This window comes from Ixodes scapularis, unplaced genomic scaffold (genome assembly GCF_016920785.2).
Source record: "Ixodes scapularis isolate PalLabHiFi unplaced genomic scaffold, ASM1692078v2 PGA_scaffold6__148_contigs__length_123643588, whole genome shotgun sequence".
Taxonomy (NCBI): Eukaryota; Metazoa; Arthropoda; class Arachnida; order Ixodida; family Ixodidae; genus Ixodes; species Ixodes scapularis.
In genome coordinates this window covers 18,579,994-18,593,842 of record NW_024609881.1, presented here as the reverse complement: position 1 = coordinate 18,593,842, position 13,849 = coordinate 18,579,994, and the positions used below count along the sequence as shown (strand labels likewise).

General features: G+C 43.6%; 1 protein-coding gene across 1 annotated transcript in view; it reads right to left on the bottom strand.

The window, feature by feature from the left end:
• LOC8040860 (voltage-dependent T-type calcium channel subunit alpha-1H) overlaps positions 1-13,106 on the bottom strand; it is a 138,807-nt gene extending 125,701 nt beyond the window's left edge. The window contains exons 1-4 of the mRNA XM_029978421.4: positions 13,000-13,106; positions 9,725-9,858; positions 7,117-7,214; positions 4,087-4,261 (exon numbers count right to left, since the gene is read on the bottom strand). Of these exons, the coding sequence (XP_029834281.2) occupies positions 4,087-4,261; positions 7,117-7,214; positions 9,725-9,858; positions 13,000-13,092 (500 nt within the window). The 5' untranslated portion in view covers positions 13,093-13,106. The remainder of the gene's footprint in view (positions 1-4,086; positions 4,262-7,116; positions 7,215-9,724; positions 9,859-12,999) is intronic.
• Positions 13,107-13,849: the final 743 nt, after the last annotated feature.

Below are 13,849 nucleotides of genomic sequence, written 5' to 3'. Positions count from 1 at the left end.
TTAGACACTTCCAAATCATATTCAATATGATGACAATATTCACCTCACCGCCGCAAATGAAATCAAAAAGATTTTTTGTGATAAAATCAGAAATTCCTGCTCAGCAATCCAAGAAGGTAGTTGTTATGCCACTGGTAGGGCAGTAGCAGGCGGCGAATACCATGTTTTCAATATTAATTTACAAAAGTTCACAATCACTCCTACTTACAAAAAAACTCTGATAATATTTCAGAGTTAATTTTTTTTTTAAACTAGAATGTATATTTCTCCAAACGGCTACTGCTATTCCGCCACCGCGGCTAAAATAGCTTATTTATGTTCTCAAACAACTTATTGGTGGGAATTTCCTAAAGTCGTCACTGCAACACCCGGTATAGCACATACAGTATAGGCATGTGACTTAAAGAATCACCAGAAACGGAGGCCCCAGTCTATCAGGAGACCCAAAAAGGAAGCGGTTTGTCGACTAGCGTCGGCGCTCAGAAATCGTGAAACGTTCTTGTTGCAACATGTGGTCTCCCTCACTCGGCGTGGCGCTCACTGTCCCTCTTGCCCGAAGCTGGTTGCCACGGCATCGAGCGATCTCAAGTTTGTATCGATCGCAAACGACGGTGCATTCAGAGCACCGGCGAGTTGAAACAACCGCGAAAGAACGACCGTCGGGAACTTTCCTTCAAAGTTCCCTATATCTTCAAATAGCTCCTCCGACTTTCCCCTAGAGTTTCTCTAGGCGCGTTCGACTTTCCCTAGATGTCCCTACCATGGGGGATGGCTCTCAGTGACTGCAATACCGAAAGGTGGAGCTTGCTACCCAAACAGTTTCGACAGGAACGGCCGAGTTCCTCCGTAATAACGGTCCGTAAAAATAGAGAAAAAGAAGTCTGAGCTGACATTAACATAATGTTTATTTTGATCAACCGTTGGTCGGCATGATTATCTTCGGTTCTGCTGCCTCACAATCCCGGAGCATTTTGTGTGGCCGAGAGAGTCGCCACATAAACGGAAGCAACAATGTTGACGCAATATAATTGCCTTTTGGACACGAAAATAGGGCGAAAATGTTGGTCAGGCAATATTTTGCCTGTAGTTTATTGTTCCTAGATCAATGACTGAACGAATTTGTCCAATATTGGGGAAATAAAAGAATAAAGAGACAAACAGCGTAGACGTTAGGTGTTTGTCTGCTTTTCTTTTTCGGTCTCGTGAAAATTACGAAAATCGTACATCCTCGTTCCCGCGTTTTTACTCATTCTTTGTTAATATCCCTGCAGTTGCATTCACAAAAAAGAAAAAAAAAAAAAAACGCGTCTACACGTAGGCCATTCGGAAGAGAACACGAAGAACCGATCATTGTACGCAAAAACAAGAACTGAAAAATAAATGAAATAACTTATTTTTCAGTTCCGTTTAGTACTGGGTTTGTGTGTGAATAGATTTAGTGCTTGATTGCTTTTTCTGCTTTCTTTCTGCGTTGGTGCACCCCCCCAGAGAATGCCGTTTGGTCGTTTTGGGGCACCTAAAAATAAACGTTATCGTTATTACCATTATCATATTTTGGACCAAAAATTAAGCCTTCCCAATGAACTTTTCTTTGAAAAGTAAAGGTAAATTTAGTAGTTTTTTCAGAGAGTTTGACAACAGGCAGAGAGTCGACAGTAGGTAGTAGACGGCGGGCCCTAGGCAGACAGCAGACAGCAGACAGAGCATAAGGGAGAATCCTTTCAACAAAGGCATATAATAAATAATATTATAACTGCTCCAACGCTCTGGACCCCCACGTTGGTCCCGAAAACAGTTTCTCTTCTTTTTAATCCTTTTTCGCTGGTGCTGACAATTTTGCCTTACTGAAATAAATTCCACGGGCGCCCAAAGTCTAACTTCTTGTTTTTGACGAAATTAGGATTAGGTACACTTCGGCGCATAAAAAAATCGCGTCTTTTCCTTTTATCTTTTTATCCAGGCAATGTCGCTTTCTTAAACAGTCGACTTACATTTGACATTCGAAATAAACTACGCATTTGCAATGCATAGTTTTTCTATGCAAGCAGAAAAATCGAGTTTTATTTTTGTCGATCGATCGCCAGCAGGTACAGTGTTTTTGTTCGAAGGTTACGGACGATTTTCGCAAATTTAAAAGGTTAAACAGCGCAACAAAATAAGGACAATAAAGTCACAAAGACGACAGGGCGGGAGCAACTTTTCATTAGGAAAAAAGGAAGCCAACGAGGCCCGCGAACGCATGGGGATGAATAGCGTCTGGTACTGAGGAACCTGCTCAATAGGGCGGTACCACGAAAAACATTTTCACTTCCGCCATGCTCGTAAACAGCGTGCCCCCCCTCCCTCCTTCCCTCCTTTCCTCCCTCCCCCCCCCCCCCCCCCCCACACACACACACACACTCTTTCCCCATTTATTGGTAAGAATTAGGCGCTTAGTTATAGATGTTTTTGGTGTTGGTGATGCGCGAGAGCGTCGCGTTCGGACGTATTTGGGTCGCATCCAATTAGGCTTACTATGATTTTTCTCTTCTTTTAGAGACCCGGCGGCAGTTGGATTTTTGTAACTCGACGGCGATAACAATATGTAATTTGTATCTGACTAGGACGGGAACGCTCACGCGGTCATACCGACGGCGTTAGTTTCAGCTTGCTTTGATTACAGTGGATTGGTCAAAAACCAATCACAAACCAAAGTAGTGATTAACATATTGGCCTTCTCTTCACGAGAGCCAACCAGTACTGACTTTATGGAGGTGTTACGATGCAGCGATGTCACTTTAATAGGAATCACGTTAACGTGGACGACCCGCTCTATAGAGAACATATGCGGGGGGAAACTTGGTTGAAAAATGCATTTTGTCTCGTTATTACGAACGACTTGCATTATAACAATATAGGGGCAGGTACAGGAAACTGAAGTGCCCATAATAATAAGACATGACATATCAAAACTAAAAAAAAGGAACAGACGAAACCAGTATTGTGTTTTAACATGTCTAGCTTTCATCATCGAGCTCGTCTGCTTAATTGAACTTTTTACTTACGATGTTTTACCAAATCAAATTTGATATAAAAATATCGCAAAAAAACTACGGTTTTACAAATAAACAAAAGAAAAAAAAAGCGTATCCTATCTTCTAGTAGCATAGTAGTGATCGTGGATTTTTGCCAACCTGAGGCATTCGTTTAAATTATGAGCGATGAAAGAGGCCGTGCAACGATAATGGGCAGGAATGTTTCTCACTTTGCACAAGCTTTCCAGCACTGGATGGAACCCAAAAACACTCGAACGCAATGCCACTGACCAATAAACATCTTCGTCGCGGTGGAATTTCGAAGGATAAAAGTGGGCCTTTCCTACCAGTCCCTCCTTCGCAAAACTTGGTGACAAAGTTAGGGGGACAACGCCAACAATGCGATCCTTGGGATTCAGTAATCAAGCTTTGCGATTCCCCGCTGTAACAACATTTAAATGCGACTCAAACGTTGGACACGAGAACTGCGGGGGGTATTCGATTTCGTCTCGTGACAATCAATGCCTCGACATGCATTCGGGTAGTGGCTTCTGTCTTACCGCTGCGACGACGAGAATAGTTCAATTTTAATAACGAGTGGAAAGAAGCACGCGCTCAGTGTTTTGCCAACCCTAGAGCGCGGCTATTTGAAACATTGGCGGCACTTAATCGGCTCCTGATGACGTGGACGCTTGTTCTGGCCGTGCGATGGCCTCGAGTTGAGAGGTTAAACGTTGTTCCTTTTTCTCGCATCTTTTCAGCGACTCATTGCGCGAAGAAAAAACCCAACGCTTGTTTCACAGGTTATGAAGGTCGAGGAATAACTAAAAGCATTATTTAATCAAGTAACGAACTGTTGCAATACCCGTTTTAAGTATTGCCTAAGGTCGAAACGTCGTACTGTCACGACGGCATTTGACGCCGAGGCTTCTGACACGCGCTCATGAAGACCGCGAGAAAATGCCCCGTATATCCGCGAAGGCTTTCACCAGCATGTCGATGCTAGATGGCGCAAGGTATACCGTCCTATATAAGTGGTAGAAATTAGCATTTATCCTTGGAGAGGGCTCACCTTGGAATGGACACATTGTCGTCGGGCAACACCAGATAGCATCGCTGTCGCAGCAGGCCCGCCCACAGTTGGACGCCCACGATGCCGAAGATGAAGAAGACAAAAAAACACAGGAGCAGGACGTTGCCCAGCATGGGCAGGGTGTCCAGCAGCAGCATCACCAGGATGCGCATACCTGCAGATCACAATGCATGCCTCACGTACTCAGTTTGGATTAGTGCGCCACCGATCTGGGCCATACACATATCGATCCAATATTTAACCACCTCGATCCTACGCATGGGGCCCCAATTACGCGGAATGCGGACTTGAGGGGCTGCTAATGCTCGACCTACGAGATTTTACTTCTAAACGTTAGTGGACGGTGGTCCTCTTGTGACACCCACCCCGTGATCACGAGAACGAGGCGCTCCTTACGTCGTGACGTTGAGTTGCCACTTGACATTGCGCCATCACGGTACCACGTGACAGTGTGACGTTAAGTTGTAACGTGAGTGTGTAACGCAAGGTTACGTGGTCATGTGGCACAGTGAGACACCTCTCTGTAGAAGTCATCTAGGGGACGTTGCACTACGGTGCCTGGGGTGTGCCTCTGACGACGTGTTTAGCCTCTTATGCCGTCCTCGCGTCGAAAGCGGTACCAAGTGGCAACGAAGAACGTCAGAGGGGCCGGCGTGTCATGCTGTCCGTTGTCGCGATCCTGGCTGTTGCTCGTAGAAGGTTCGGCAAAAAGCACCAGCGAACGCGAATGTCGCCATCATCGCGGCGTCTCGACTCCTCGTTGTTAAAGCTTCCGTGGACTTCCAAGCTGCAGAGCGACCTGCGGCAGATCAGGCGTGTCGGCCGTATCCTCTACTGTTCCACCGCGAGGCCCGCGGCGGGCAACATCATGGCGCTTCTATGGCGTCATCAGACTGAAGGATCACGTTTGAGGACGCCGTTAAGATACCAGGAGGAGACCTGTTTTAGGAACTTGCATCGGGGCACTATGTACAATGCTTGACCAGATGTATATTTTTTAAAAATTAACGCCGCAATTAAAAGTGCGTAAACGGACCGATTGCAGTTGCTCTGCTAAGGAAGACGCCAAAATTTGACTCGCCAAACAAAGATAAGTAAACTGTTCTGCACGAAACAAACCTTCTAATTAAACAAGAAAAACAAGCACAAGCGCTAATCATTCGAAGCTGTTCAGCGTATCTAAAGTAATGCGAAAATGCGGTCCCTGTGACACTAATCACAATGACATGAAAGGAGGAACCTCGGCGGCAAGGACCGTTACTTTCCCCTTGCAAACTTATAAGTTCCGTCAGTTTGGTAGTTAAATTATTGCCTCGTTCATAGCGGCACAGCTAACACAAGATTTCTGAACCTCATTGCTCACTCAAAATCCTGCCGAACGTATTCAATCGGTGAGGAGAACACGATGTCGCAGGCGAACGATGATGAAACAATTGCGTTCCTTCGGTGTCCCACGTTGTCCTCCAGTATGTGACGTAAAGCCTCGTTATCTATGTCTTGGCCATTCTTTATTTAGGGCAAGTATGATGTCTGGAACACGTCTCTGACTGGTGTGTTTACCGTGTCCAAAAATGTTGCGGTGACAATTTCCGTCCGGTGACGTCGTAGAGGTGTCGTGCTGGAGCCGGTCGCGAACCTGACGTTGTCACAACAGTGGTGGTAGACGTGGCAGACGCCTGCTCTGCTGCAGGTCTTTATCCAGCGGGACAGCCCACGGAAGCTTCGGAGGTCAAGAGTTGGAAATCCGCGACGACAGCGACACTCGTGTTCGCTCGTGCTTTTCGCCAGCATTTCCTACAACCTACCACAAGGATCGCGACATCCGACAGCATGACACACCGGTATCTGTGACGTCATTTGTTGCTACTTCGGGACCACTTTAGATGTATGGGCGGGCCAAGACGCTAAACACACCATTCGGAGACGCGCTCCAGGCGCCATAATGACAAGGAGAGAAAGAAATTTACCCTTCAGAAAGCAATACACATTTCCCGCATATTAAACTGTCCAATCTTATCAAGGGACAACATGGGGCCTGTGGGCTTTGCAAAGGACGGCTCGCAGAAAATTATTTATTCAGGGTGTAAAGTTTTAATTCGAAGAAAATAAAAAAAATATGTAAAAAAGTCAGGTGAGTGCCGTTTTCACCATGTATTTTTCCGACTCGTCGTACATTCGATGAGGGGAATAATCGCTGTAATAAGTAGGCTAATTACATGAAATCCGTTAATTATCTTCTTAATAACTGGTTGTTAGATGTTGGTAGATGTTGCTATTGCAGTAATGATGGCAATTGTTAATAGAGGCGAAACCAATTAAAGTAATTTTCAGAAATGCCATGGTTTTCAGATAATATTTTATAAATTTCAACGTTTTTAACCAGATATATAAAATTGCGCGGTAAACGCGCGTCACAAAACCTGTTCACAATTACGCTTAAAAAGTGACGCTGTCGTTTCGATCATGTCGTCACTAGATCGGCAGCGTGTCCTTGGTGGGGACGTTGACGACAAAAGGGACGATGCGAATAAAACGGCAATGTTACTCTTTTAAGCGTCATTCTGGCGCTTAGAAACTTGGGGCGCGCTTTTTACTTGCAATTTTTAAATCGGCCGCAAATTTTTGAAAGTTTATGAATGAATATTTAAAACAAAAAAAAACATTATATATTTTAATGAATCCAGTCGGTCTTGCCTCTAATTGTAATGTACGTCCATGTTCAAAATGCAGCAGTAATCTAAAATCGATAATTAAAAAGTTAATTAACATATTTAGTTAATTAGTCAACCTACTATGACACTTATACCATCATTTAATATCCGCCAAGAACGAAAAATGCATGAAGAGAGGGCTCATCGAACTTTCACACACTTAAAAATGTCTGTTAAAATTTAAATTAATCACCCTGTAAAATAATTTAACAAAATCTTGGAAGGTTGCAGGACAAGTCACTCGTACGAACGTTTCTCAATTCTAACAAAAGTGAAACGAGCGAAAGTGCATACTCACTTGGTATCCTATTTATTGCCCTAAGTGGTCGTAATACCCTAATTGTCCTAATTGCCGAAAGGTTTATGTTCCCCACGTCTAGGACGTACTCCAAAGCCCTGCAGAGAAGAGAGGATCCGGAGCACATGGGTCAGACCTTTCATGTCAAGATTTAGTCAAAATGGGAACGGAGACAAAGTTGCCAAAAGGTTAATCGTATTTTTTTTTTTGTGCGTCATAATTTATGAATTTAGCAGTTGATGGGAACACAAAATAAAGAGATGATGATGAATTTGGTGATGATGATTATGATGACAACAATGGTGATGGGTCAAAACACATCTGACTTGTAACCCCGAGACGGAGACCGGAGTAAACAAACGGGATAACCAAAAGCAAGGTTATGAAACTTTGTGTTTTCTCAACCAAGCTTTTTGTTGTCTGGAATTGTTCCTCAGCTTAAAGATAACGTAGTAAGGCAGGCGAGCTGGTTAAAGATAAACATTTCTAAAATCCAAGACGGAGGCTAAAAAGAGGGGACAAACAGAAGACGTCTCGATTTCCAAGCTCCGAATGATTTTTTTAAATTCATAGATTAGTGGGGTTGATAGTAAAAAAAAGGTTAGCCTTGTCCAATGAACCTAACTGGTCACACTATACTGGGTGAGTAAAAAGAACTGCAAAAGTAAAAAAGGCAAAACTTACCTTACAATCTTATGGAACCAAAGTGCAAATATAAAATCAAAGCAGCCGCGTACGGGCCTTGTACACATCTTTTTTTTTTTGCATATAATTTTTGTTTTTGTTTTATCAGCTAAATCCCAAATAGTGTATCACAATGAAATCCCTGTACAGCCTAGCTTCTTTAGAAGAGTAAGACGCAAACTGAATGATTGGCGGACTGACGCGCATTTTTTATCTAAAATTCTCTGTTTTCTATATTTCATATCGTATTCTCTATTCAAACCCTGACAGGTGCAAGCGCGTGATCTTTTTTGATGATCTAACACGAGCATCTTTGATAGTAATCTTCACCCGAAACTTGACTCAATACCGTGAGCAACGAAACCCAATCCTAGAATGTTTCTTAAACTTCACGAAGTTGAAGGGGGGTATCCAGATTTTTTAGACAAGTCTACAACCGCAATAAACTTGTATATAGCACATCAGCTTTTGCATATACATTTTTTTACTTTCTCTCGTATCCCGAGTCGAAAGAGAGTAACCATTGCTGTGGATATTCTTTAGCATGTGCAGCATCCTAATAATTTTGTCAAAGATTGATATTTTTCTCTTTACAAAAAAAAAAAGTAAATAAATAACATCCCCAACACTTTTGTGGTATAGTAATTTTAACTCCGTATCGTTGAATTTGTCTTTGAACTTCGCTCCGACATCAGACTATTTTTTCTAGGTAAAAACGCACCAAAACAAAAGTGAGTTCCATTTTTTTGCAGGACACGCTGGCGGGCAATCGGGGCGAAGGATAGAAATATCGCAGCGAATGAACGAAGATAAGAATATAATTAGATCTGAAAAAGACGACCTGAGCAGAAAAACAGGAGTATGTAAAACGTCATACTCATTATTCCCAGAAGCACATCGCATTCTTAATGCGGAAGCATTAACTGTGCCATGGAGCGAAGCGACGTCATCAGCTTTTGAAGCCGCGCCAAACAGAACCTTCCCCTGTCCCAATGGAGCGAAGCCTGTCGTCTGCAGAAGCGATCTGATTGATATTTTTGTATAATATAATTGTCAGCTTCGTTAATGGCTGGGACCCTTTTAACGTTCGCCCCCCTGTTTGGCTGTATCCCTGTTATGCAGGAAAGTGAGAGTCACATGCTCTTCTGGAGGCTGCGTGTTCGGCAACTTCCCCCACTGCTGCCCGCGTCGAATGGTGTGCATTTGGTTTTTGTTGATAGTGAATAAGTATCTTAATGCCTGCATATTTGCATGTATGTTTCTGTGTTTTTTTCTCCCTGTATCTTGATGCGCATTTTTGCACATATTTTGGTCAGCATTTAAATATTTCTACGCCTCGATTTCTTGCGAAATTTCCTTCTGGGCCCGGCAGGTTAAATAGATAAATAAACAAGTAAATAAATAGACTATATATATATATATATATATATATATATATATATATATATATATATATATATATATAGCGGAAAAACTGAATTTGTGTACAAGCCACTTGACAACAATTTTTCCTGGTAAATTTATCGAAGAATGCGCGGACGGACGGACGGATGGACAAGATTTTGAAAATAGGGGATAGCGTTGAAAGCGTTTCCTGCTTTAATACACACCTCCTAGAGAGAGCAAGGCCGTAGTACTGAATCTACATTCGTCAGCTACCGGAGGTCAGCGTGGGGCACGGATTGGGCACTAGTTCTGCGTCATCGTTCGGCTGGGACTCGTGTCCAATCGGCGAGGGCCCGAGTCCGAGCCGAACGCCGACACAGATCTCGTGTCCAACCTACGCACCGCGCTGGCCTCCGGTGGATGACGTATGAGATCTGGCACAACGGCCTTGTTTTTTACGAGGCTTTGGCCGAGTCGTGCGCCAGAGCTGCGAGCAAGGCCGTTCCGGTGAAGAGATGCGAAGGGCGGGAGGTCTCACCCGGCGACGACTATGAAGAAATCGAGGCGGTTCCAGGCCTCGGCGAGGTAAGCGTTCTTGCCCATGAAGCCCATGGCGAGCACCTTGATGCACATCTCGAGCGCGAAGAAGGCGAAGATCAGGTCGTCGAACACCTGCACGTCCCATTAGAAAACGTGAAAACGTGACTGACATTGCGAGACGTTCCGTTTTAGTTGTTTTTTTTGTGATGGAAATCAGTTCGTCGAACGACGTGTCATCGACAGATCGTTTCGTCGAACACAACCCCGCTGTTTTTGCGACACAACTCTTGCGTCTCGCTTGATTTACTATGGGAAAGAGGAGAAGAGAACACTAAGTTTAGGGAAGCGCTCCCCAGTGAATCACGCGATAGGTTTTAGTGGCTTAGTGCAAAATGAGAGTTACGTTGTCGACGAAACGTTGCAGGGGCACGTGTCGACGAAACAAGCTTCCACGAAAGTGACAGCGTCGACGAACCGTGCGTTTATGAAACATCTGTTCATGAAAAGTTTTCCACGAAACGTGTTCCCACAAAACTTGTTTCGATGAAACGATAGGGACCCGTTTTTTTCGGGAGGCCCACGTGGTGTCAATGGTGTTACAAACGCCTCTATCGTACCATTGATACTGTCCGTACACATTAGTTGAGGTTCTCTGAGCCCAGTGCGTCAGAATACTTAGATTTGTGTTCTTTGCCAACCTATGTCGTCAACTTTCAGCCTCAGATGTCTTATTTTAATGAATCTAAACTACTTTACTGGCTATGAGTCCATCCGCTTTTTCTGTAACTTGAATATGTCTTGCATCGAATAAACGAGTTTAATTTAATCTCATGGCACCTTTTTAGAACTACTACTGTGGTCAATGTGTTTGTTCCTAAGAAACAAAAATATTATTTGAAATACAGATTTTTGCTTTTGTTTTGCTACCTCATATGAATTTTACGTTATTAAAATCCCCGGGAATTATGTGCTCCTTCAATATAGTGGGCAATATTTCCAAAAGTTTCCTAAAGCGTTGCGTATGATCCAGTATACGAGTTCGATAAGCCTAGGAATAGAGAGTTGCGGCAAAACAAGTACTTTGCGGCAAAACAAGTACACATATACAAACTATCACCATGCTAACCAAGGACGTTATTGTAATACTAAGCGAATCGTCCGTGGTTCCAATCTCGCCGAGGGACCGAATCTGTTTTAAAGAAAATTTAGCTCGTTATCATATTTGTTTTTACAACATATAGTAAAGCCCTCAGCTTAGAACCCAGCCCTAATAAACAACTTCTAAGAAAAAAAAAAAAAAAAAAGCCACGTTAGTAGCACTTTGGAGCGAGAATGCTCGCTTGTTTTACAGTGCCTTGCGTTGTACCTTTTGCGCACTGGCCATAAATGCTGAAGCCACTTCTATTGGAAATTTCACTTAACTTTTAACGATCTCCTTTTACAGCTTCGTGTTATTTGTGCAAGCTGCTCTTAATATTTAGTAACCTATTTTTGACTGTGTACCCTCATAACTTAGGGCTGGCGCAGCTAGCTCCCTGTCCTACCACAGACAACAAAATGAGTATAGATGGTTCTATTTATTCATTGTCAAGATCGAAAATCCCCCCCCCCCCTCCTCTCCTCTGATGGAAAGAACGATAAGTATGTCGTTAAAGTTCCGCGAGGTGCCGACCGCGGTCCTCCAGAGGGCTTTCGGCAGCTATAAAGTTGTACAGGGTTAGAATTTTCGCTAAAGTGACAACCGCGCATTTTCTGAGCATTAATGGCGCACACTGGTTGGTTGCTTTTTACGAAAGAGCAAATATATCTACTGGAGGTGAGATGTTACACCGGTGCCCGCTAGTGTTTTCTTCTTTGGGATTATAAACAGGGTTTAGGCCAATCTTCGTACAGCTGGTGGGAAACATAGACAAGCTTTTACTGATTCTGCGCTTGGTAACAACAAACCCTCAGTGTAGTAATTCTGTTCAAAAGCAATTTGCAGCTGTAATTTAAACCTTACAATACAAAATATGTTAATACGGACAATACGTTTTTCGAGGGTCGGCAAAATTCAGTGCAAAAGTTTATGTACAGAGAGAAGCATAACTTGACTTCCGAAGCTAGTGCGTACTGCATAGGATGGTGATTGTAATCTGGTCGCCCGCATACCGGAAACCACAGTCGGTTCTCCTCTTTCAAATCTTCTTCCGTTATGCTTCGAAGTACGCTATACCGTTTGAGTTGCGACCCCATTGGTCGTCGCTATGGTCACGTAAACACTCACTTCAGCCAATGAGAGTGAGGCGCCACCCTCGAGGGCACCCTGCCCTGACGGTGAAACTATGGTGTATTGTTTTCTCGTTCGTAACGCTTTTACGTCTCGCTTTTCTGCCTAGGTTTTGCTTCTTACCTTTCCAGCAAGTTACCCCGCCGAAAAACTACGTTATGTTAAAAGTCGGTCTCGCCGTTGCGGGAGATGAAAGCTCCTGGACGCACGGGCAACTATATAGCCTTGGGCAGTTGAAGAAACGGTTTTGTCGAAGAAAACATAATAATAAGAGCTCTGAACCAATCAGCCTTGGCACGGAAAAAGCCGAGGAAGAATCGATAAAAAATATTCGCGCGTCATTTTTTTTTTTTTTTACAAATCTTGTTAGTTTGTTGTTAGAATTACTAATTGCCTAAGAAGCGCCCAGCTAGCTTGCGGCTGCGAGACACTCAGCTCTAAGGTAGTACCCACCGGGCGGACACGTGTGATTCGAATAAAGTTTTCCTTCTCTCTCTTTTCATCTCTGTGTGAGGAACGGTGGGCGATTTTGTCGGTTAATTTCTACAAATTAACTTCTACGACGTTACGCTAGTGGTGCCATTCCAGTGATCGTGTGGTTTATGCACCCATGTGCTCGCTCGCTATTGCGACAAGCAGTACAAGACCGAATGCATCCGAATAAAAGAAACAAAGGAAACGTCGTGCTGTATATAAACGCTGTATATAATTTCCAAAAAGTATAGCTAAAGCGACGTCATCACAGAAATAAGAATGAGCTCTTTTTTTTCCGTTCGCACCGTCGTTGCCCAGTTAGCACTGCCATTATTCCAAGAATGATGTCTGAGGTTCTTGGATGAATGCATTAATAGGGGAGAACACTTTAAATTGGACGGCGGCTTGCACCAGCTACCGAGTGTCTTTAAAATCAAAAGGGAAGCATGTCCTAATATACGAGACATGGTTATGCCTGTTCATGCTAAAATTGCTGAAAATCAAGACCCGTGTTACGTAAACCCCGTTACCTGTAGCAGGCGACACCTGGCGGACTGACACTCGTTGTCAGCACAGGGCTGGTACATGCCCAGGGTGACGCAGTTCAGCAGGATCACCAACATGCTGACTCGCTCGAACCACGTGAGGGCGAATGGTCAAGGAAGCAAGTTTCAAAGCGATCGAGAGAATAGGACAAGACAGCGAGAGCGATTCACACTGCACGGAAATGTTGACGACACCGCACACATATCCCACTTCAATCATTCATTGGAATAATTGTTTGTGCCTACCGATGCAGACGCATTCTAAGCTATAAATGCTAGACTACACAATGCGCTAGGCTACACAAAGCACAGAATTCACTTACAATGGAAGTGTGAAAGAGAAAATGGTTAAATGTAAGCATACATACATTTTCGAAACCACCTTAAATGTCTCAGAAATCAAGCTTGCAAAGTGCGACACTGGTATTTACCATAAAGATACGGATACATGAATCATATGTTATGCTAACATGTTCTAGAAAGGTACATACTGTACGAAATATATAATATGACAAGAGTAATGAGAGCTTCATTCGAGAAAAATCAATTCAACATCAAAACAAAACAAAAACGTCATCGTAGGTTACGAAGGCTAGTGACAACATTAACACGTTTGAGAAAATTGCCAGAGCGTGGCAATGGAATTTTCGGGTTACCCGTGGCACTCACCCAACGCCCAGGTATATGGAGTAATATATTGCAAACTTTGGTTATTGATTACTTTTTCATTGATGTCACCCTTTGGTGACTGACACAAATCGTGAAGGAAGATACGTGTACACCTATAGGCGTAGACTACGGGGGGGAGGGGGGGCAATGGGGCTCGTGCCCCCCC